Source organism: Marmota flaviventris, chromosome 1 (assembly GCF_047511675.1).
Source record: "Marmota flaviventris isolate mMarFla1 chromosome 1, mMarFla1.hap1, whole genome shotgun sequence".
NCBI classification, from domain to species: domain Eukaryota; kingdom Metazoa; phylum Chordata; class Mammalia; order Rodentia; family Sciuridae; genus Marmota; species Marmota flaviventris.
This window is the reverse complement of record NC_092498.1, coordinates 78,749,526-78,775,293: the sequence shown is the minus strand read 5'-3', so window position 1 is coordinate 78,775,293 and position 25,768 is coordinate 78,749,526. Positions and strand designations below refer to the sequence as shown.

Below are 25,768 nucleotides of genomic sequence, written 5' to 3'. Positions count from 1 at the left end.
ATGGAGGTTTAGAAAGAAGTAAACAGGAATGTAGATGTGCCAACTGTAAGCAAACCCAGAATTATGTGTCAAAATAAGAAAAAAAAAACTAGAGATAACAAACAAGAAATATTTTATGAATCAGTTTTTACAAAGCAATATGTGGGCATAGGTGAGAATATTTCCAAAACACTTGATTTAAAAATATGACTGGAATTGGAGTTAGCACATCATTTTTTAAAAATATTTGCACATTATTCATAGATTTTGTGTGGAAATGCACTAGAAGTGGGACATTCATTATGTAGAAGTTTACAGAAGCATCTCAGTATCACTGGTCAAACTGAGACGAGACTAAACAGACTTCTGTCTTTATACAACAGCATTTTCCCTCCCCATTTTGCAGCCATATGATCCTTTATTGTGCTGCTTTGAAATCCTATTTTTAAATTCCTTTTGATTATGACAAACTAAGAGAAGTATAATGGAGTAATTTCAAAATGATGACTAGAAAAATATTCTAAATAGCATACATGTTCACACATCTATAAGAACTCATTAAGTATTGCCATTGTTCTTCAATTTTGAAGTTATTCAGGCTGTTTGTGGGTCTCCAAGTTTTCAGTGAGCTTATGCAGGGAAATTTGATAGTCATTTCACTTCTTCACACATTACATAATGGAAAAGTAAAAAGCAAAAAAAAGGAGGAGGGTATCTAGCTAAGGCTTTACTAGATAGTGTGGATCATTTATTGGGTAAAGACTAAAGCAATCTTTATTACAAAAGAACACACCTCAGCAGACAATGAAGGAAAACATCTCCCTGTGAGCAAATAAAATACAATCCATCCATCTAACTAGTGGTTAAACCCTGGAGAGATGCACAGCTTTACCCTCCTTCCTGTGTTCCTATGCATTTGGAGGCAGGCCATCCTAGGCCATTAATTAACCTTCAGGTCTTTGAGGTCACCTCCTTGGATCTGTTCTCTATATAACAAAAAAAGAGTTATCCCCTAGTATCATACTTACCTGAATATTGACTATAGTGCAGAAATAATATATGTATTATATTTACTAGAATGCCTGGAAAATGAAAGAATAAAAAATGCACTAAAATAATTTTGGATAGCAAAGGTGTTCCTTAAGATAGACTATTTTCCAGTCAATGGGTATTCTATGATAGTATCAATTATAACGTAAAATAGTATTGTATGTATTATTGAATATCTGCTGTTGCAAGAACCTTACACTATTTTGTGGTTTTGCAAGTAAATATACATAGAGGGAAACCAGCATGACCAGTGAATTGGGTAAAAAGTTTATTTAAGTAGCATCTACTTAAATCAGTTGTACTGCATACTAGCTTGCATACTGAATAGTTTATTGTTGTGTTGCAAAATGTATAAGCTAGGAAACGTACATATACAGAAATCACATTAACAAAGTCACATTAAAAATTTTCAAAGAATCAAAAAGCAAATATAATGCATATATTAACTATTTATGTGTATGCTGTACTACAAGGTATTTGGAAAATTCAACCTTTAATAATTATAAAAATATAAAGTCTCAAAGTACTAACATATCTGGGCCTATCCTGTAGTACACTTCATTGTTTATTTAATAACTATTTATATAAATGCCTTGTTCTCTACTTACTAGATTATGAGATGCTTAAGCCAGGTAGGATCTTGCCCAACATTTAAGACAATGTTCTGCACATCACAGATGTGAGATCACAAAGGTTTTTGTAAAATGTTGACAGAGTTAAAACTGCAGAATACTCTGGGCAGGCTAAGGAGGCTTAAGTCAACTGTGGGGAGTTTATGTCAAGTTATGTGCTTAAATTTGTATTTTTTAATATATACTAAGAAACAAAGGGAATGGACATATATATTTAAATAAAAATTTTAATACCCAACGTAAATTCTACATCAAATACAACTAGTAAGCATTGAAGAGTTGGGAATTCCATAAATGACATTTTGCAGACTATTTTTCCACACCTGGAATTTATATTCAGTAGTTCATGAATCAGATCTGAGTCTCCATAACAATTTTGCCATAAATTGGCTGTGAGACTTCAGTCTGGTCTCTTAACCTCTCTGGGTTTGTACGGGGCATGGAATCTGGCTTCCATCATTTTTCTGATAGATGAATTTATGCAACGGCTTCACCACTCATGGCAAAGCCTCCACTTCTTCACTTGTAAATAAGGGATAAATGATTAAACCATATAAAGCATTTGGCAATTAATTTGTCTTCAATATATACTACCTTTTATTTTTGCTATTTTTGTCATTATTGAAATGCCTGCCATTAATAAAATTTTGTCATTCTATACTATTTTTAACAGTGCTTTCTGTAAAACTTTAAATACTGGTACTAGCTGACTATTTTTGCAGATATTTTGACTAATTTAGCTGTGTTATTTTCACCTCTGAGAAACATCAAAAACTCTGTCAGCATAGAATGTGTTTCTCCCACTTCTCCCTCTCTTTATTTGCCAATTCAAGTTCAAAAATAGTAAATTAGCATTCACTTGACATTTTTTTAAACATTCCACAAGGCTTTTTTATTTTAACCAGTTGGAAATTTGAAGAAAATCATATGAATATAAAAGAAAAAAAAAAGAGAAATTTTAAAACTAAGATGGTCATTCCATGTTGGTCTGCCTGCCTGATAGCTGTCAATAGAGCTGTGGATAAATACCATCCTTACATGCCATGTGGGAGAGAACTAGTTTTCAATTAAAATAATGAGGCAATTGAGATACATAACCTGTAGAAATCCTATAAGTGACCAAGAACAAAGAAAGCCTGGCTCTTATGATCCTTACTTCTCCAGGTCAGGGACCAGCGTGGCCAGGGAGGCTGCTTCCCTTAGGTAAGTAGATGAGGTATACGGTAATATGTGATTAAAAGTACAGCGTAGTTACATAATGGCACTTAATTTTATGAGCTTTCTAGCAAGTTCTAGCAATACACCAGTAGATTTTGTAGCTGGAGAACTGCTGTTTGCCAGGATCTATTTATTTCCATGTACTCCAGTTAACCTTTCTAGAGTTGTGGTAAGCCACAGTGAGGGTGGAGGACAGTTTCTGCTCCATAAATTAACTTCAAAGAGCAATTCAATCATATTTGATTCAACACCAACAAAAAGTGGTAGGACCTTAAAGAGGAAGAGAAACATGGAAAAGAAAACCACATTAAACTGAATAGAGACAAGCATGTTGCAGAAGAAACTATTTTCATTCAGATTTCAAATGTTTAAAATCAAAAGAGATGATTAAACAGCCAGAAGATTGACTTTAGGAAACAACTTTGATGGGGGAAAATTTTCATGATACCATCAGAAAATGTGTGCAAAGGGAAAAGATCCCTCATGGGTATACACATGCACTTAGACATATGTGCATACACATTGTGTATGTGTATTTATGTGAGTGTGGTATGTGTAAGGTTACTTTAGAAGATAATTGTCTTTGATAAAATGAAACAAGGTTCCCAAGCCACTGAAGAATAATAAATTCATAGCTTAATTTTTAAGGACCTGGATCTTATGTTTAAAAATTAGGAAATGTATAATTTAAAAAATAGATGCCTTGCTTGAAATAATGGCACAAAAGATATCTTTAAGTCATCTAAAAGGTATGATTCAGGGTACAAATCAAAACTCTTTCAGTAACATATGACAGTTTTGATAAAAAGTTTAATTGCCAATAAGATGGACAAAAAAATGTCTTCTGATGCTCATGGCTTAGATATTATGTTATGCTGGTATAAATACACTTGAAAATGTAAAAGTTTCTGTGAATGGAAGTATATTAACATAAATTACATTTAAAAACCTCGGATATCTCAAAGTTTGATGACTCCAGCTTGTTAACAAGCATAGTTGAAATAAAACAAAGATTTGGTTTCTGCTTATAGTATCCTATTTTTATTTAAAAAAACTTACAGAAGTCATATCAGTCTTCTAAAAAACAGGCATTTTTCTACGATCATAAACAAACAAAAACTATTGTAATTATCAATGAAAGTCATTTCTCAAAGTCTCTTAGTGGGCAGCAGAAGCTGTGTACTACTGCAGGAGTCCAAGGATCCTTTCTACTCTCAGCACTCAGGAACAAAATGGTAAATCCTCCATTGACCTCTGGGTTCTACTCACCAGAGGCAATGTTACTGGACAGAACAGAGACACTGTCTGTGTTTTCTGATCACAGTTTAGCATCTTAGAAGTACTGGTCTCATACAGATTTGTGCTTCATATATTTTTTACCACGGCAGTACAAATGTCACAGTATTTTCGAAATTATTTATCTGTACCTTTCTTTGAGAGACTAAAGAAATGTACAAAAAAAAAAAAAGAAGAAGAAGTTTGAAGGCCCTAGAGCTACCTAATTTCTCCTCATTGCAAATTAAGTTCCTATGTTTCAGTATATATCTATATCTATCTATATATATAGTATATATCTAGCTGTTCCTAGTACAGCAAAGTTGTTCGGTGCACATTTATTGAATTGGTATGAGCAATCACTGTTTATTAGGTTAAACTACAATCAAAAAATAGATTGAGGGCCATTGGCCAATGTATACGCATGGTCAGACATTCATAAATGTATGTTTAATAAAATTTTAGGATGATGTGTAAAGAAAATTTGGATCAATGTTTACTGAAAACTACCTTAATTTATTATTATAATTACAAGGACTCTGACACAGTTTGCCATTTCTAAATATTTACTTGAAATTGCACAAATACTGCAACATCATTTTTTTTTGTAAAAAATAGTATTTCATAAAGATTATATTTTCTAACAGAAAGAAAGGTTGTATCATTTTAATATCCTGATTCAGAATCTTCCTTTCTGTTAACTAATGAAAGTTTAGACAAGGGGAATGAAGGACAGGGAGAAGGATAGGAAAAGGAAAGATAGTGGAATGAATCTGACATATTTTGTCTATGTGCATGTATGAATACACCACAGTGAATCTCACCATCCTGTACATCCACAAGAATCGGGTCCTAATTACAATAAGATATATTCCATTCTTATATAATCACTTCAAAATGGATTCTACTGTCATGTATACCTAAACAGAACAAAAAAAAAAAAAAAAAGAAGAAGAAGAAGAAAGAAAGAAATCTTAAGGAGATCTCTATTATTGAATTGTCACCTAATGATCAATTGCATTTCAAACTTCAGTGATATTATAATTTATAATATTTTCAACAAAATATTACTTCTAAAAACAGACTTTTATGAAAAATGACTTATTTCTGCCATAAGTATATATTTTTTTATAATATGGGTATATACCATATACCCATAGTATATGGGTATTTCTTAATATTTAAAATATATTAATTCTTTAAGAGTTACCAACAAAATGAATTTTCTTAAATGGATATTACTTCACTTTAAAATCCATGTGTGAAGGTGGTAGTGATATGTGTGTAAGTAAGTGTGTGTGCCCTCAGAAAAAAAAATGACACTCTAAACATACATGTAAAAGGAAAAAAAATGAAAAGTTAATCATGTATAAAGAACTGTAGAATATAATATTGGGTCTGAAAATAGATATGAAGACTGCAGATTTAAGTACAATTACACAATAGAACTTACACTGAAAAGCACAGAAGATCAAAAGCACAATATTCATTTCATTGTTGATTGTTTACTTGTCCTTAAATAAAATGCAAAATCTATGCAGGTCATGGGTCTCTTAACAAGGTTTATTCACTTGTGGCAACTATATCATAAGATTGCTGTAAATGTCTGTATTATGAATATAAATTACTTTTTAAAAACTTAATATATTTTACATTGTTAGGTCTTAATGTCATTTCTTTTACTATTTAAACTTTTTGTCTCTAAATTGAAAATTAATCAGAGGTAAGAACTTTACTTCTCACTATCAAAGTGAAATCTGCAAAAATTCACCAAAACAGAAAAAAAAAGTATAGTTTCTTCTGTTTAAAAAAAAAAAAAAAAAGGAAACAATGATTCTATTAACTTTAGACAAAGGATACTTCCTTTGATGCGAATTGCCATTTTTTCAGCCTAGGACCTATGGGTTGCTCCAAAGGCCAAGAGATGTCAGAGGGCAAGAGCAGCATGTGGGCACTGGGGTGGTGGCACATGCTGACTAGATGTGCAGTGTGATGTCATTTAACATAGTGCAGTCCTTCCTGATGTTCTAGCCATATGTATTTTTGAATAAGACACTTATTTTTGCAATTTACAGGCTCCAATAAGTTCATCACCTTGGACAAGCCACCATGACTCCTGGAAGTTGCTATTAATGTTGCCAAAAATTTGGGCAACTGTCCTCACTGCAAATTAAGTTCCTAAGTTTCAGTATATATCTTTAAATTTCTATTTCTTTTCATATGTTCTTCACAGATTTTGAAGTTCTAAAAATTTTAGGAATATATTAACAAATATAATTCAAGATAACTTTATAAATTTGAATATATTGATTACAAGAGGGAAACATTTAAATACTTTCAACCTTAAAAGAAAGGGTAAAATATTGGGAACAATTCTGGAGATGACTAACTGGGTTAATCACCATTATTTTTTATGAAAACAAAGTTGAATCTTTTACCTCCCCCCGAAAGAAATCAAACAAAATATTTTATGAATTGACTTTAAGATTTAGAAATTTGAAAAGATGAAGAAAATCACATACATATACATGAACCCCGGAAAAGAGGTTTGAATTAAAATAACAGTTTGTCAACTAAGCTAGGGCTAAAATGATACAATGTAATTGCCGTTCATTTCTACTAACAAAGCAGTAACAAGCCAATTCAAAATTTCTGATTAGAAAATGATTGATGTTCTCAACCCTTTATTAAACCTCAGAGAGCAATAGCTCTTCTTCATATCCTCAGTATTTCTTTTTCACTATCTTAAGGCCAAAATGTCATTTTTATTTTTGTGCAGAACAAAAATCAAAGCCAAATGGTAAAAATGCAAAGATTTGGTTAAACAAACAGTGAGAATTTCAGTGGTTTTATCTGCAGCATCCCCAGCAACTAAACAAAGCTAAGATATTGTCCATCTCTTTGACAGACAAAGAACCTCAGAGGTCCAGAGTGACATGCCCGAAGGCTGGCATGTGATTGGACTAATTAAATTAAATAGCAGGAAACAGCTTTTCCATATGCCACTGCCTGGCCACACACAAACTGTAACAGTAAATCTTTTATACTAGTAGAGGAAAAGTGGAAACATTAAAAAATATACAGTATCAACACACCAGCCAAGAATCAAAAGTCACATATCCACATAACCTCCCTGGGCCTTGACTTTAATGCTAAACATCTAAGAACTTCCTAATTAATTTCAGAGTCATCTAAAAGTCTATAGTAACTGCAGAGGATGAAAAAGAATCCCACCCCCCCCCCACCCCCAGCAAAGTCTCACCAACACTTTAACTTAAGCCAATATTCTGATCCTTTAAGACATAGTTCTATACAAAATATAATATAAATCTTAATACTTCTGAATCCAAGTTAAAATGAATTTTATTGCACGTTTTCCACCATTTTTGCATATGCCTTTCCCATTACCCAATTGAAGATTAAGACACAAATTGGGAAAAAGAAAAAAAAAGGCATAGAAGTTTTTGGAACATTTGAGAAACTATCCTCCTAGGTGCTCCACAGTTTCTCACCCAACAGAATAAATTTTTGAGTTTGTCATTACAGCTGTAGCATTTTATTCAAATTCCATTTTAAACACATTCATGTATTCATAGTTCTAGGATTTCCATGGCTTGGTAGATGCCACTCATTTTAATCAATCATGATTTTCATTGCCATTTATTTCTAATACAAAAAGCAAGTACTATGAAATGGCAATTGTCACCCTGAAGAGGGCCAGGACTAGGTATTGTGGTAGAAAAATAAAGGCCAGGAACTTATTTAATAAGGATCCTGAATTAGAAGTCTGTAGAGTAGTTTTAACTGAATGACACAGAAAATGTGGAATCAAAAAAAAAAAGAAAATGTGGAATCACACCGTAACTAATCTGTTTAAATGAAAACATTACATTTATAAGACTAATATTTTTTCATATTCCATATGAGTGAGATTATGGCATATCTGTCTTTTTGTGCCGGGCTTATTTCACTTCATTTAATGTTCTCCAGAATCATCTCTGTTGTTACAAATGGTAGGGTTTCATTCTTCTTTATGACTGAATAGTACTCCATTGTGCTTATGTAGTATTGCATTTTCTTTATACATTCATCTGAGAGTGGACATTAATGCTGATTCCCTATTTGGGATATTGAGAACAGTATCACAATAAACTTGGGAGGAGAGATATCACTTATATACTGATGTCATTTCTTCTAGATATATGCCCAGTAGTGGGAATGATGGATCATTACAGTAGTTATATTTTGAAGAACCTCCATACTGTTTCCATATTTGCTATACTGACTTACAATTCCACCAAAAGTAAGGATTCCCTTTCTCTAATACTTTAATCTCTGCCTTTTAGATAAGAGTCATTTTCAAATGTGTGAGGTGATATTGTGATTTTGATTTGCATTCCCCTGATAATAAATCATTTTGATCATTTAATATACCTGTTGGCCATTCATGTATCTTGTTTGAGAAATACCTAGGCCAATTTTTAAAATCCAGTTGTTTTCTTACATTTGAGTTGCTTGAATTTCTTAAAATTTTGAATATTCACCCCTTACTAAATATATACTCAATCTTTGTTAAAACTGTGTATTAGTCCCTAGGACTAATCTTCACTGCTTCTTTACTTCTTTTTTAGGAAGCCCACTACGTACACACACATTAAAATATTAACAATAAAAATGTATAATTCAAAAACATAATTAGAAAATATTTTCTGAAGACTATCTCTTCTCTTTGTAGAATATTTACTTTGCTGTTCAGAAACTTTCTAGATCTTTGAAATCTCATTTGTCTATTTTGGTTTTTGCTGCTTCTGCTTTTAAAGTCATATTCAAAAAATTGTCACCCAAACCATGTCTTAAAGTGTTTCCTCCATGTTTCCTTCTAGAAATTTCAATTTTAAAAATTATATTTAAGTAAACCATTTGAGCTGATTTTTTGTACCTGGTGTATATGATGAGAGAAATATGTCTTATTTCATTCTTTTGCATGTGGCTATCTGGTTTTCCCAGGACTATTCAAAAACCTTTCTACAATATGTGTTCTTTTTAAAAAATCAGTTGGCTGTTTGTTGTGTGAGTGTATTTGTGGGTTCTCTCCTCTGTTCCCTTCGCCTATATGTCTTTTTATGCCAGAACCATGATGTTTTGATCACTATAGCTTTCAAATATGGAATCTTAAAAAGCTGATTTCATAGAAGTAAAAAACAGATTGTTAGTTACTAGAGGTTTGGGTGGTTAGAAGGTGAGGGAAAGGTGGGGCAATATGGTCAAAGAATGTATAATTACAGAAAAAAACAGGAGAGATATATTTTTAAAATATGTCCAGAATAAGTATAGATGTACAGAAAGTAGATAAATTATTGCCAGAGTGAGGAGAATTGGGGAGACAGGACAGGTTTGTGATGAGGGAGAGAAAAGGTGAGTGAATACTAATAGCTATGGAGTTTCTTTTTTATGTGATGACAATGTTCAGAAATTGACTGTGGTGGTCACAGCTCTGTTATCATACTAAAACTACTGGATTGAACATTTTAACATTTCATATAGCTCAATTAAAGGCTATGCAAATTATATCTTAATAGAACTGCACATACAACCATTAAATATGTAATGTAATAAACAAATTATAAATGGCACTCCCTTTTTAACATAAAAGTGGCATTTATGGTACCCAGTATTCAGGGGTCCTAAGTATTCATTATCTATGCATTTTTAACACTGATCTTAACATTTTTCATTAGATTTACTATTTCTTACTATATGAAAAGGTTGATTAAATTCATGCACCATGATCCAAAAAAAAAAGTAGTATGATCTTTGACTACAAAGACAAACCTAAATCACAGGGATTCAATGTTGCTTAAAAAAAAAAAAAGTCAGTCTAACTTGTTAAAGTTAGATTTGAGAGGGTTTTTGAAAGTAGGTGGCATTATTATTTTCATTTGTTTTATTTTGTATAATTGTAGGATAAAGTTAATTCAAAACACATGAGTTAATAATGCCCATTCATTTTGTGACTGTGTACATATGAGCAACTATTCATGCTCGTTACCCCATATCTATGTTTGAAATTAGTATTTGAATATAAAGATGATCAAAATCAAAAATATCCACAGCCCCGGCCAAGCCATAAAGAATTATCTTGGTAGGCACTAGTAAGAGACCAACCAGTTTCTTAGGTAAAGACAGACCTAAAACTGAGTCAAAGCACTGCTTTTCCTCCCAAACAGCTGCATTTCTGTCTTTACACCTTTATTAAATCTTGTCCTTCTTTTCATCTTCACTGCTGCTCTAGGGCACTAGGGTAGCATTGATTCTTCCCTGGGGACATCGATTCCTGACAACATTCAGGGAATTTAGTAGTGGCCCTGAGAACTCACAAAGTAGTGAGCAAGAGAGAAGCTACAATGAGAGTAAAGGCTACCAAAAACCTGGTGCTAAAAACGAGAAAGTCTCAAGAGGTGAATATTCTTTCAGAAAAGAAAACAAATTTAAATTGTCTAGCATCTGATTAAAGCTTCCTAGACATTAAAAGCAGCAAGAAAAGATGAAACATATTAAAAAATTAAGAAATGACAGAGATAGAATTAACAAAAATGGACTTTAAAACTAATATGAATATGCTCAAGGAGTTGAAGAAAAATGTGAATATAAAGAATAAATAAATGTAAAATGCATAAAAGAATAAAAGGAAACTTCTAGATCTGAAAAATGCATGTCTTAAATGAAAATTTACTTGATGAATAAAATTTATCTACTAGGAAGAAAAGATGTGCACAGCAATAGAAGATATAGAAATTGAAATAGAAAAACGAACAAGAAAAAATGTATACAATTAGAGAACTAGGAACAATATCATGAAATCTACCCCATATGTACATGAAGTCCCCAAAGATAAAAAGAAATAACAGGATAAAAAATATTAGAAGAAATAATGCCTGACATTTTCTAAAATTTAAAAAAGTGAAAATTCACAGATAAAAGAATCTCAGTAAAACAAAGCTGGGTTCCACACAAAGAAATCTGTATTTACGCATATCATAAACAAATTGCTGAAAACCAAGAAAATCTTAAAAACAAGCATAGAAAAAATATACTATCTGATTTTAAGACTTACTATATAGCAAACAGTAACCACATATTACCATAAGATTCTGTGCTATTAGTGTAAAGTTAAACATAGTGACCAATGAAATAACATAGTTTGGAAATTTTCTCACAAATTTATGTTCAAAAAATTTCTAACAAAGGTACCAGAATAATTAAAAGGAATAAAGATAATCTTTTCAAAAAATGGTCCTGAAAAATTTAGACATCCATGTAAGACAATGAGCTTCAATTTATCTTCATACCATATACAAAATTAACTCAAAGTAGATGTTTGACTTAAATGTAAAAAATTAAACTGAAAGAAAACAGAAGCAAAATTTTCTTTTTTTTAGGTCTCTAAAGAACTAGCCATAGAAGAAATAATTGATAGAATTATACCCACAAGATTTAAAATATTCTGCTCTTCAAAATATATGACACTATGTACACATGTATTTGTGTGTGTGTAGATGTCAAAGAATTTAATTCAAAATGTGTGTTACTCATATAGCCAAACAAAAACAATATAACTGAATTACCAGCTTATCAATGAAAGTATACAAATGACCACCACACATACAAAAATATGCTCAACATTAGACATCTTGGAAACACAAACTAAAACCACAGCAAGATTCCACTAACATTCACAGAATGCATAAAATTAAAACAAAAAGTCTGACAATACCAAGTGCTGATAAAGATGAAGAGTGATAGAAAATCTCATACATTGTTGATATAAATGTAAAATAATAAAACCTATTTTCTAAAATGATTGGGCACTTTCTTATGAAGTTCAAAATACACTTATCATACAACTCAACAATTTCACTCATAGGTAACTGCCCCCAAAGAAATAAAAAAATATTTATAGCAGCTTCATTGATAACTGTCCATGTCTAGAAATAACTGTATTTCCACCAGTAGATGAATTATAAACATCTATGATATAGACATAGTAGAGAACAATATTTAGCAATACAGACAACCATATTACCAACACATTATGATGAATCTCAGGTGCATTTATTTTGGCTAAAAAAAATCCAGACTGAAAATATCACAGATACATTTTTATACTATTTAATTATATGAAATTCTAGAAAAAAATCAAAACCAATGAACAGTGACATAAAACAGATGGATAGTTGCTTGGGGCTGAGTGAAGAATGGTAGTGGGTGCTTCCTTGATTAACAAGGAAGAAATGAATTCTTTGGAGTGATGTAAATATTATATATCTAGATTGGAATATGTATATACATTTGTCAAAATTCATTGAACTAAAAATATACAATGAATGAATTCTGTAAATAATACTTTTGAAAAGTAGATTAAAAATGCAATGATATTTAGGAAGTTTAAGTGACCACAGTATAAATCTCATTTTAAAAGTTTAATTCAACTTATCATGGAACACAATCCAGGATACTAGAATTTGGAGTGTTTTGAATTCCTGGGAGAGCCTTTTTTTGGACTTTTTATATCCAGAAATATCCTACTGAGGTAGAATATCATACTGAGGTACAAATACCCACTATGTGTGCATAAAGGTAAAAACATATGGAGATGTGGATCTTTGTATGTGGGTCAAGAAAGTAACAAGTACATAAGTCAAATTGTATATGAGTTTATCATACAATTTAAGATATTTTTTAAAAAATCAAGCCACTTAATATATGTACCAGAAAACTGAATAAGAAAGTTCACAAAATATAAAGAAAATAGGGGTTTAGTCACATCATTTACATGACCAACACATTTAAGACTGTAGAAACATTGTTATCTAATTCTTTAATAGAAGGCTCCTCACTATTTAAAATCAGGAAGCAAATTACTTAGGTTCAAGAAATCATTTCAGGATGTCTCCTTCTAAGTTCTGTTAGCATCCTCCAAACTGAAGATAGTAGAAAACAAACAAGATTCTTAGAGTATTTGTTAGAAAGCAAAGACATGGCCACGGAATATTGTTTATTTCATGCTGATTCCAAAGAAAGGCAGGTACAATACAAATGTGACAAACAAGAGAATATCTTGAAAGCTATAAGCAATGCCAATTTTCTGGGTTTTGCTTTCTGATTGATTGATAATAGGGTGGGAATTAAATTTATAAAAAACATAATTGCCAATCATATTTAAAGAGTTAGTAAACTGAGACTTGGTAGAATTAAGTAATTTGCTCCACATGGAATTGCCAGTAGGTGATGGTGTTGCAGATGAAGCTCCTGCAGTCTGACCATAGATTGAGTGTCACAATTACTAAGTGGTTACTTCTGTGGGGCAGTTCCATGCAAGGATCTCAAAGACAATGAAAAATGCCATTGTTCAGGGTCTGGTGCATACATTGTCAAGACAACACATCGATTTTCATAATAATTTTCTTTCAGTAATAATTTTCTTTATTTAAATGTGTATAAAGATGAGGTAGGTTGATTTGCTTTTTGAGAAATATCAATGTATATGAATCATTCTGTTGTCTTTACAAATCCTAATTTTTAAAAATTATCAGTAGGTTACATGGAAATAGAAATATTAATAAAGAGGATTTATTATTTGAAATGCTGTATTGTAATCTAAAAATACGTGCCAGATAATATAACAGAAGCAACAGTGATTCATATGTGAATATATTTGTAATATCAAATAAGAAATTCATCAAGAAAACAATTTACATCCCTTACCAGTGGCCAAAGTGAAAACTGAATAGCAGCTATTTTTACTAGAGCTGGCTTAAAGAAAATATTACTAATGAGGACACAGCACAAGAACTAGTTCATCAAGTTAAAAATAATCCTATACATTCACACAGAAAACAAAAGTGAGCATGTAGAAGAACGAGGAAGAAAATGGCTGTTTGCCATTTTCATCTGAATAAGGGAAAAGAAAAATAAAAATCATTCAAATGAAGTCTAAGTGAGCACAGGTTCCTTGGATGGTGGTAGGAATGAAGAGAAACACAATATATTTCCCTAGACTCAAAAGACAAAAGACAAAGATACAAAGGTAATGGTTACAGAAGAATTAAATGGTGATTTATATGGAACTGATTCCAAACTGGACTGGAGAGTTCAGGTGGGTTAGAGAATTCAGAGATGCCACAGGGAGAAAGCAGAACAGGGTTTGGAACAAGGAAGTCTAAGGCTTCCTCAATAGGCTCAAAAGCTGAAGACAAGTCCTGTGGACTGGAGCCCAAGTGGGAAATACACTAAGGTGCCTAAGTAATTAGAATATATTGGGTGGGGCAAGTGTAACATTGAACTACAAAAATGGGAGTTCATAACCCACTTGAATCTAATGTATGAAATATGATATGTCAAGAGCTTTGTGATGTTTTGAACAACCAATAAAAAAAATAAAAGACATAAAAAATGAATTACAAAGAATATAACTTCGTGATACCACTCAAAGAAAACAATGAGGATGAAATCACCAGGTAAGTCATGCCACAGACAATGGGAATATGGCATTGATAAATCACAGTATATTAATCAAATTTGTAGAAACATCCCAGTGATTCCAAGGAGGCTATTGCAATGATAAGACCACAAATTTATTTTAGTATTAATGAAGGTAGTTCCCCGGGGAAGCAGAGCCAGAGGGAAAGTGAAAGGATGGTGAGTTTGAAATTAGAAACAGGAAGACTAACTACACATATGAAATAAAGGAGAGAAGATTAACAAAGATAACTTCATACTAATCCATACCTGAGTCTAAATGTTTTCACTGACAAAATAAAGGAGCAGAAAAAAAAACCCAGCACACTTTAGAGATGAATTTACTAACTTTAAGATGAGAGTAAGTGCCGTAAATGAATTGTCCTTCTAACTAATATTAATGATAAAACTGATATTTAATCATCATTTTAAGAGGAGAAAAAAATCTTTGAACCCTTAAACCAGTAAGATGTCACATATTTCTTCTAATACTTAGATTTTGTGCCTCTGTGTCAGACTAAGAGCAATGGAAAGATTCTGGCAAGAACAAATATTTATTGGTTCAGGTTTTATAGCCCACTGGTTTCCAAAATGATGTGATGAGATCTGAGATGATGAGATAGAGATGATCTAAAGCAGAAATAAAAATATACAATGTAAGCCAGAAATTTAATTCACATATATAATCTCAAATTCCCTAGTAGTTGCATTTTAAAAAACAAGGTTAATTTTAATAATAGGATATTTAAAATATTATTATTTCAATATGTAATCAACACCATGCTTAGTAAGATATTAATAAAATTTTATACTATGTCTCTGAAATCTGGTGTGCATTTTGTACTTGAGGCAGATCTCAATTCTCACCAACCACATTTTAAGTGCTGTATAGCTATATGCAGTTACCAGTTTTAACACAGTAAATCAGGGGGTCTTTCCAGATTTTATATCAACAGAGGCATAAAAATCAAAGGAAAGACACGAACAACATGAACTTTAAGTGCAACATGAAATTTAAGTGCAAAGTAGACATAAGTGAAAATGAGTGAAGGGCAGGATTTTAAAATCATATCTATGAAGAGAAATAACCAATTTAGTTTTTAAAAAGTACAAGGAATAAAGCATCCCTTAAAGGAAAATAACCTTAATTTTTCACTCAGTTTGTATCAGACATAATCAACATCAAGACTGTGGCATTTAAATGGTTCTTTGGGAAGAAAAGGGTGAATAAAATGTATCAAATACTAGAAAGCAACAAGAATTAGCAGCAGGAAGGGCAGAAACACAGGACCAAAGTCAAAGAGAAATAAGGAAAACAGACGATGCATGAAAAAATGGAGCCAGTCATTAAGATAGTATCTCTTTAAGAATAACTCAAATGCATGGAAGAAAATTTTATAAAAAATAGTGTATGTAACTCAAAAGGGGTCAAAGGCTTACAAGTGAGTACCACAGAACTCTGAGAAGGAAGAACAGGGATCAATCTTTGCAATTTTGGATTAAGCAATGGTTTCTTAATTACAATACCAAAAGCACATGCACCGAAGGAAAAAGAGATAAAATGGATTTAGTAAAACTTAAAATGTCTGCTCATCAAGGGAATCATATGTCTGATAGGGGAATAATAAGCAAAACGTATTTTAATACACTCTTACAACTTAATAAGCCAGTTTTAAAAGTACGTAAAGACTTTGAGTAGACATTTCTCCATCATGCATCTGGCAATAAGCAAGTGAAAAGATGATCACAATCATTACTTCTTTGTGACATGGAAACCAGAGCAAAAATGGCAGCACTTCACTCCCATTAATATGGTACCATCAAAAAAGCAGGAAAACGATGTGTCAGAGAAGATATGGAGAAATTGGAACCCTCACGTATTACTAGTGGGAAGTGAAAATAATTGAGCTATGGGAAAACAGTTTGGTGGCTCCTCAGAAAGTTAGTATTACTCTATGACCCAGCAATTTTATTCCCAGATATATACTGCCAAGAAATAAAAACATGCATAAACACAAAAATTTGTATATGAATGTTCATAACAGCATAACCCATGAGAGACAAAAACTAAAACTAATCCAGCATCTGTCAACAGATGAACTGATAAACAAAATGCAGTGTATCCATACAAGGGCATAGTATACAGCTACAAGAAGAAATGGACTGATACCTACTACCACACAGATGAACCTTCCAGAGACAAAAGACCACATAATGCATGATTTCATGCATACAATATGTCCTCAATAGGCATATCCATACAGATATGAAGTGGGTGAATGGTTCCAGGGGTTGAGAGCATACAGGAACAGGGAGTGACTGCTTAAGAAGCAGAGATAATGAAAATGTTCTGGAATTAGTAGCATTAGCTGCAGAACATTGCAAATGTGCTAGAAACTAATGAATCGTACACATTAAAAGTTTAAAATGGTGAATTTTATATTTTAAAATTTTATCCCAATTTTTAAAAGCACAACAAATAGCACAGAAACTTTTAAGAAAAATAATTAGCCAAATCTTGGTCAACTACAGCTCTAGAAATAAGCTTAGAAATAATTTAAATTAGAAGAAAGAACAAATACTATCAATGGAAGGAATACCAGTGAATGTAGTGATGATAAATCACAGTCAGGTCAAAATAAATAAGAAAACAAGGGTAATTATACAAGAAATATGAGAAGTATATTCTGAAACTATGAACCAAAGAATTGAGAATCTCAGGTAAAAGCTATTAAGAATCAGGCCACAGGTTAAGGTCGTTAGCCATCTCCAAAGTCATTTCTGAACCATTCTCCCAAATGGCTTGAAATATGTACATTCCTGAGCTCCATGTCAGGACTACAGGATCAGAACCTATGGGAGTGTGGTCAGAATCTGTTTCTCTCAAAAGGACTTTTCTGCACATTCTAATTAGAAAAAATGCTTCAGAGGTCTACAACTCAATGGATGATTCTGTTTTTCCTTCCTCAACATTTTATACAGAACATGTAGGTCAAAATGATTATCAAGTGCATGCCTGACGGGTTAAAAATGTTTTAACAGAAGGGTCCTACTTAAAAACTGGATTCTGTGCCTTGGCTGGGGAATTAGATGAGCAGTGGTGAAGGTCAACTTGTCTGGTTGAAGTCCTTTTTCCCCAGGTACAGTCACTCTGTTTTACTCCATCTCAGTACTGGAACTGGTCAGGGACAAAATAAAAGAAAACCCCCCATGTTTTCATGATTAAAAATGACTGAATATATCATTGCAGGAATTAGAACCCTCAGCTGTTAGGGAAAATAAAAGAATCCTAATCTTGTAATTTGTAGCAGTAATTAAAAGAAGAGAGAGAGGCAAGTGATTCAAAACAGTTTGGTAAATACTAATGGGAGGTGGATGGTGGATGGACTGGATGGAGAAGTAGGATCAATTGAATATACTGGTCAGAAGCAGGCATAATGGGACATGTCAAGAGAACTGCTGCACAAGCTTTCGAGCAGTGCTAAAGCTTGAGAGCAAGGACTCTGGTGCCACATTAAAATTAGACTGCCACTAACTGGGTGACCTTGACTTTTACTACTCAGTGCTCAGTGCTCTTAGCTCTAGGATGGGATGATAGTGTTATTTACTTAATAAGTGAGGCCTGAACAAGTTGACAGATGTGAGTAGATTGAGAGGATTAATAGATACAAAGTGCTTGCAAGGATGTCTGGTTGCACTGTAGGGCTACAATCATTGAAAGTAAAAATCTTTTGGCAAATCAAGATGATCCAAAAATGAAACATTGTTTAAATAGTTCATAAGCCTCAAAGAAGTTATTACAAAAAGATATGAAACCGTATGAATAGAAACCTTTTTAAGTCCAAATATATTCTGAGCTTCGTGGAAAAATCATAAACCCATTTTCCCTTTATTTGTCTGAATTCTTTGATCACTCTCCTATATTAGATGGAAAAATTATCAATAATAAAGGGAAAGATAGTTTCAAAAGCCTTCTCTTGTATCTCAAAGCTTCTCAACTACAACTGGTTACAATTAAAGCCCTCAACTATTTATCACTGTAAATCCTCAAATGTACACCCACCATTTATACCTTCTACAGTTACTTATAATATCATGTTCCAATTATTGAAAAAAAAAACACCAAGAAATGCCAAATTAAAAAAAAATCTGTTATAGATTTAAAAATTCCTTTATAACATCCTTTAGAAGAAAGAAGTATGAAACAAATAAAAACTTCTTAAAGGCAATCTATGAAAAGTAGTACTCTACCCTTCAGCAATCACCTTCACCAGGGAGGAGGCTTACTGCAGAAGAAAAACTCTAATGATTTTTTTATACCAAGTCTTGGCAAGAAATATTTTTAAGGAGAAAAAAAAATGATGCTTTTTATTAAAATGATTACTTTATATAATATTTCAGAAATCAGATATACACTATAAAACCATTATTTCATCAATTCCTATCTTATTTTAGGATCTCTTCTGAATTAATCTTTTGAATAATAGTCCAAAGCCAAATTTCAGAAAATTATAACTAGCATTAATGGTATTTCCAGAATTCTTACCGAGTTATCCAAGTTATGGTCTCATAGAATGATAATGCATTATGTAATATTTAATAATTATAGCTCTATATTTCTTAACACTCTAATGCAATACTGTTGTAACTTAGAATAACATAAATCTGTACGACACTACTGAAGATTAGATTAAGTGAACCAAAGAACATAAAAAATTACTTTTAACCTATTGAACCAAAACACAGTAACACATTATGAAGCATTGACTCGAGTTTTGCTGGCAACAGCTCAGAAGAGGAGTAAGTAGATACCGCCTGGCCCGTGGGACTAGTATGGTACAGTTCCCTTTACCTGATTAGGCTCTTTGTTCTTCACACTAGTATTACAGCAATTGTTACCACGCAAGGGGAGCTCATTTAATTACTATTTTCTCTTTAAATTTATTCCCTGTCACTATATATGTGTAGTTCAAGATCTCATTGTGATAAGCGTAATTATTATAATAGTTGGAAAATTATTCATTTTAATATTTACTGAATGCTTGTTATCATCAAGGGATTATAATAAGCTTTTTAAAAATAATTTTTAAGTTGAGCAAAGTTAGGAACTGACATCTATTTATTTGAAGTTTTATATTTATAAGTTGACATTTTAATTTAAATACCAAAGATGATAGCATATCATGGGAAAATTCACACTGGGAAAAAGGAGAATACAACAAATTTTACATATGTTTGCTATTTGATAATGGCTGGTGTAAATAGTTTAGAGTCGTTATTGTCGAATGATTATTTTTTAATGGTATTAGAAGTAACTTCTCAAAATATCTTTATTTTCTTGATTCAACAAAAAAAAAAATGGCAATATATTTTGGCATATGAGACCTGGCATACAAGTTTCAAATTCAATTAAATATATAAAGTTTACACAAAGCCAAATGTATGAAAGGGGATCTTTTAAAAAAACTTTATTTGAGAAAGGAAGAGACTTATAACAGAAGGCAAGAAGGGAAACATACAAACAATATATTTACAACACAAAACAAGAGATCACCTTCAAGGGTGTAAATTATAATAAATACAGTAGATTTTAAAAGAAACATTTATCAATTAGTTCTAAGATTATTTAAGTCCAGCTTTCCTTTTCACTGGTTCCAGGTAGTTTCTTGATTAAATTCAAAGACTATCAAATTCAAACAATTAACGTCCACCAACTGTACTGATGAAGCTCTCTCAAATGACATTATAAAAAATAGTTTTTTTGTTTGTGATTACATATCTTTGAAGTAATATTATACAAAAGTCTGCTCAGCCACATGTTCCTCCCCAAATAAAATGTATTTTAAAAGATGCACTATCCCTTTTTTTATGAGATTGAAAAAAGACTTTGAAGAAAATGAATATTTATGAGATGGAAAAAATATACAATTTTATCTTAGGCATGCCATATTTTTAATGCAAAACAACTGACAAAAAAGTCATTTTAATATGAAGGAATATACTAGCCAATATGTTGGTGATAGGGAGTGTTGCCTATTATAGCTATTTGTCAAATTATCAGAAGGACTTTCATTATATGGAAAAGTTTTAAACTTTCTAACTTCTAGTTATGTTAATTTAATTTGAATGGAGCCTTTTTAAAAAAGGATAATGTATCTTTAGCAGTAACATTTTTAAAGAAATATTTTTAAATGTCACAGCAAAATGTAAACAACACGTGCCAGTAACACAGTTGAACAATGTCTACATTTGGCAAAACTGCTATATCTCCTTTGAAACAGGATACTACACCTTAAAATACCTTGAATTTAGAAATATAAATATTTTAATAGAAAAAAACCTCACAAAGATTCTAGGTCAATTTGGATTATCCATATTAAAGGGATCTTAATACAATGAACCTTTAACTAGCTTAACAAAAGTAAACCTATAAAACAAGGTAAACATATCAAAAGGGAATATGAAGGAAATGTTCCAGTGAAAAGCTTCCGTAACAATTTCCCTACTTGTGGTGTTATTTTCTTAGACAATAAATCAATTCATAGAGTGCCCTTTAAAAACAGAAAGAGTAAAACACTATCCTCAGACTTTTTTTTTTTTCCTACATTCCTCAGTACATGAATCACTTGGACTTCCTGTTTCCACAAGGCATTTCCTGTTCAGCCTCACAGAATCACTTTTCTGTAGGAGAACAGCAGGAACCTGACAAAGAACTGACTTAAATAAACATGGTCTTCTTTGCCTTCAAAGTTGTTTGTGTTTTATAGCATCAAAGGACATAGTCCTTCTGAAGGTGCATTATATACAAGTAAATTATTTTGTTAAACCCAACTTTCATAATTTTTCATTTGCCAAAATGATATGGCATGTGCCATGTCATTATGGAATTATATCTAAGAGCATCTAGTCATAATGATTATAAAATACAATACACCTTTTTTAAAAACTGGTTTTGACTTGCTATCAGGTGACAATCATACTGTATTTTCTGCAGTTGTAGATACGATAAGTATCTGATTGGACCATAATGTTGCACATTACTTCTCACCAACATTTGCATCTGCTTAATTTGATCTTTTTTCAATGCACAATGTCATCAAATTACACAAGATAAAAGTAAAATGTGCAGTGCTAGGTGAGACATAATGTTATATTTAAAGTACTCCAATTTGCATTTACATATTTAAAACCGCCTGCATTTCTAATATTTTCAATTGCAATCTACACAATAGCCTAGGACTACTGGTATGGTAACCAGAATATTTATATTTAACAAAAAAGAGAGAGGAAGGAGGGGCAGACTACCTTTAACAGTGCTCAAGACAGTAGTATGATACATTATGTACAGTGATGTGAAAATCGGATTCTATATGTTCAAAAAGACCAAAAACTAATAGGATGTTTCACTGATCAGACTGGATGAGTACACCAGCAGTCACTGATCTCAACAGATAAACTAAAAATAGCAGTGAGTTCATTTTCCTTAGAAGTAAATGGTGCAGCAGGCTTTGGAATGAATTTAAAGCCTATTAATTACTTGGATATTATGTAGCATAATTTTAGTGTAACAGGTATTTTCTTACCAGTGGAGTTTCAATTAAATCTTGATATCTACTTAGAGATCAACATAGACAGATCTCTACATAGATATATATATTCACCTGTATTAGAATCCTCAAACACTAAAATCAGATCCTTCAGAGTTATAAACTAATAGGAAATGATATCCATTTACCAAAACCTGCAATGAATTTCATGTTCAGATAATAACTTTAATTACAAATCCTGGAGCTAAATCTTTGCCTATTACCTGTTGCATAAAAGCAGCCTGCTCCCCAGATTCCATTTCCTGGATCTGAGCATCTTCATCACTGTCCACTGGCTCTTCCTTGACCTTCACAGCCCCAACTTGTCCCAGTGTGTCATCCACACAAGCACTGCTGTCGCTCCTACTGCTGTTGTCACTAGAGGGCGCTCTGTCTTCCTGCATGGCCTGGTCCCCCTGAAGCTCTTCCTCAGCTTCCTCCAGGTGACTGCCTGGTTGCTTCAGTTGTTCAATAGATTTCGAAAGCAGCTAGAAGAGAGTGTTCAGGGGTTCAAAAGTCAATAGTTCTTGATGGTAACAGCAAATTATACTTTGACCTCTAATAACTCTACTGCAACACCCTCTGATTTTTAATCATTGCTCATAATTTCAAAATAAATTTGTATGCAACAGCTTCCTCAGTAACACAAAATCTGAAGCAGTCCTTCCATCTGTATTGGCCTTTAAAAAAAGAGATTACTCCCTAATGCGCTTAGAAAATGGGGGAAAAGGTAAATAAACTGTGTCCTTGGAAACCATGAAACTTTCACAAGGACAGGTTTGATGTAGGTCATTTAATACAAATAAGCTTGGAAATAATACTTTTCTCAAAAGAGGAAAGGGAATAATACAAAACTTCCCAGATCTAATTTTTCAAAAATTTTAACCTCTATAGAAGCCCCAAATACAAATGCAAGTAGCCTTTCATGTCTATCTAATTTTTCAATACCTACACAGTCAAATTATAGTCAAGTGATAAAGCACCTTCACAGATACACTTATAAAACACAGAGACATTTATTTTGAAATTCTGAACTTTAAAAAGGCACAGGACTCTTAAAAAATTTGATACACTCAAATGTTTTTATAAATCCAAATGAAACTGAGTAATGGGAAAGAAACAAGGAATTAACTTTCAATCTAAAAATTATTATTTAGACATTTTGGTTATTTTATAGATTAAATTACATGTAATCTTCAAAAACATTTAGGTTAGCTGCTTGTTGATTAAGAAAGACAACTGATGATATTCCTAATTTAAACAATAACAAAATATCATAACAAAGACTCAATAAATGGCGAAATAGTTTAAAGATGATTTCATGTTACATGGGCCTTTTGTTTTATTTCATAATAGTCCTATTGACTGGTCATCTGTAGACCTCAAACTGAGTTTTCAAGGGTGGTAAGAATTTTTTTTGCTAAGTCAATGCCTATGCAAGCAAGATGCCAATTATTATAACTAGCAGCACACTTAGAATACCACCACTAAAAAACCATGAATACAGATTTTTATACATAAAATTTAAGTTAACCTCCCACTCAGACATAATTAGGTTTTAAAACTAAACATGTTTTAAAGTTTGAATACATAATTACTCAAACTTTGAAGGGCAAGCTCTTTAGGCTTATAGATATCCTCTGGTCCACACCATCTCAAATATTTCTGAACACACCAACAGATCCCCTCATTTTGACTATAGGTAGATGTCTTGGGAGTTTTCATTCATTTGTTCAATAATCATCTCCGTCTTTAAGACAGCATGCTCAGCATGAGAAAAAACCACTGTGCTGCCCTCAAGGCCTGGATTTCAGTGTGTGAGAAACTCATGAAATAGATAAATAAACTTACTATTTTTTAAGAAGGAAGATTTTATTTTTACGTAGGAAAAATGCTTTAAAGAAAGGAACATGGATGCTATGCGGGTCTATCCTCCTTGATATAGGAGTGGGAATGGGGAAAACGGGAGTTTCCCTGAGGAAAGGCTGGTGGGATTTGAAGACTGGAAGAAAATGCTGGAAAGATGAGGCTGGAGTTTATGCTGTTTGGGTAGAGAATCTCCAGAAATAAAGCATAATTTAGAATGAACCATATATGAGAACTAAGTATCTTGGGACCTAAGTCAGACAGGATCAAGCTAAGAGAACACGTGCTAATTAAGACCCATATCAAACTGAAGAAAGCCAGTTTCAATATTTATGTCCTCGGTGCCGACAGTCTAATTGCTATTTTTCCTGGGCAGTCAGCACAAGGAGAATATTCCTGTTATCTTGTTCTGAATGTCTTAAAGTAATCTGAAGCAACTATATTCTGTACTTGTGATCCAATGCTAAACATTAACCAGCAATCTCTGTCTTAAATTCGTAATAGTTTGCGGACCTCTGTGAAGCTGAAGAAAAGAGAAATGTAATAGTCCTGAATTCTGACTACACAATTGTAGGATCCCATGAATTTGCTTTTAGAAAGAGAACCTACAAGATCATAAAAAGCATGACAGATTTTAAATGAAAAGTCCTGGTTTGTGCTGAAAGAGGGATAAGAAAGAACACTGAGTGGCAAATGTCCACTATTCTTCAAAGACGGAAAGGACATCAGTCAGGCCCACAGCCCTTACTTCCTATGAAGAGAAAGTTAGAGGGTCTTGTGGGAAGAAGGGATTTATCTGAAAAAAGTTGAAGAAAGCTAAGGAGCCCTTCCGAGAAAGTATTTGCAGTAAGAATGTTGACAGTTCACCTGGATGGATGCTCACTCAGCTGTAGAAATGCTCCCTCTTGCTATCACAGCTTAGCTGGAAAGGTTAACGGGAGATGGCTCCTTAGAGCTGGTAGAACAACGACACACAAGAGGCAAGCAGACACCCCCAAGAGGGTGGTGGAAATGATTCCAACGACATGAAAGGCCAGAGAGCACGGGCCGCTGCTCTATGTAATGTCATGTCAGAAGACCCTGCTTACTAGAGGGTGGCTCTGAACCTCAGCCAGCTTCTGGATGTTTGTTGATATTATGGGGAGTATTCAATAATCCAGAGGAGGTTATGGTCACCTCTCATTAAGCAAAAAGACTTTTCTCCTGCTGCTTTTCTTTTTATTTATTTATTTTTCCTGGTGCCAACATGGCCTCTCAGTCACTTGAACTCCTAACCTCCAGAGTTGGGGTCTTCTGTTCTAATTCAGCTCAAAATACCAAGATCTTACCTTCCACGTCTTCAACAGTGACTGCACAGAAGTCTCCTAGATCTCTATTTCAAGCACCATTCTTTTGTTTTGGATCACTCTCTGAATACTGCGGACTCCAACCATTCCTCACCTCCAGTGGGTGCTCCAAGCCAAATCTCACTGCCCAATGCTCCCCTCACTAGCTAACTTCCCTTCTTGCTGGACTAGATCCCGCTTAACCCTCCTCAATATGAATTTTACTGGACAAAGAAGACTCCTAACCTTGGTTCACACTAAATCTCTGCCAAACTCAAACAGCTGAATGAGCCAGGAAATAAACAAACTAATTAAAATC

At 32.8% G+C, this 25,768-nt stretch overlaps 1 protein-coding gene across 1 annotated transcript in view; it reads right to left on the bottom strand.

Moving 5' to 3' along the window:
* Hdac9 (histone deacetylase 9) overlaps positions 1–25,768 on the bottom strand; it is an 861,354-nt gene that overhangs the window by 301,288 nt on the left and 534,298 nt on the right. The window contains exon 14 of the mRNA XM_071613675.1: positions 22,483–22,746. Within this exon, the coding sequence (XP_071469776.1) occupies positions 22,483–22,746 (264 nt within the window). The remainder of the gene's footprint in view (positions 1–22,482; positions 22,747–25,768) is intronic.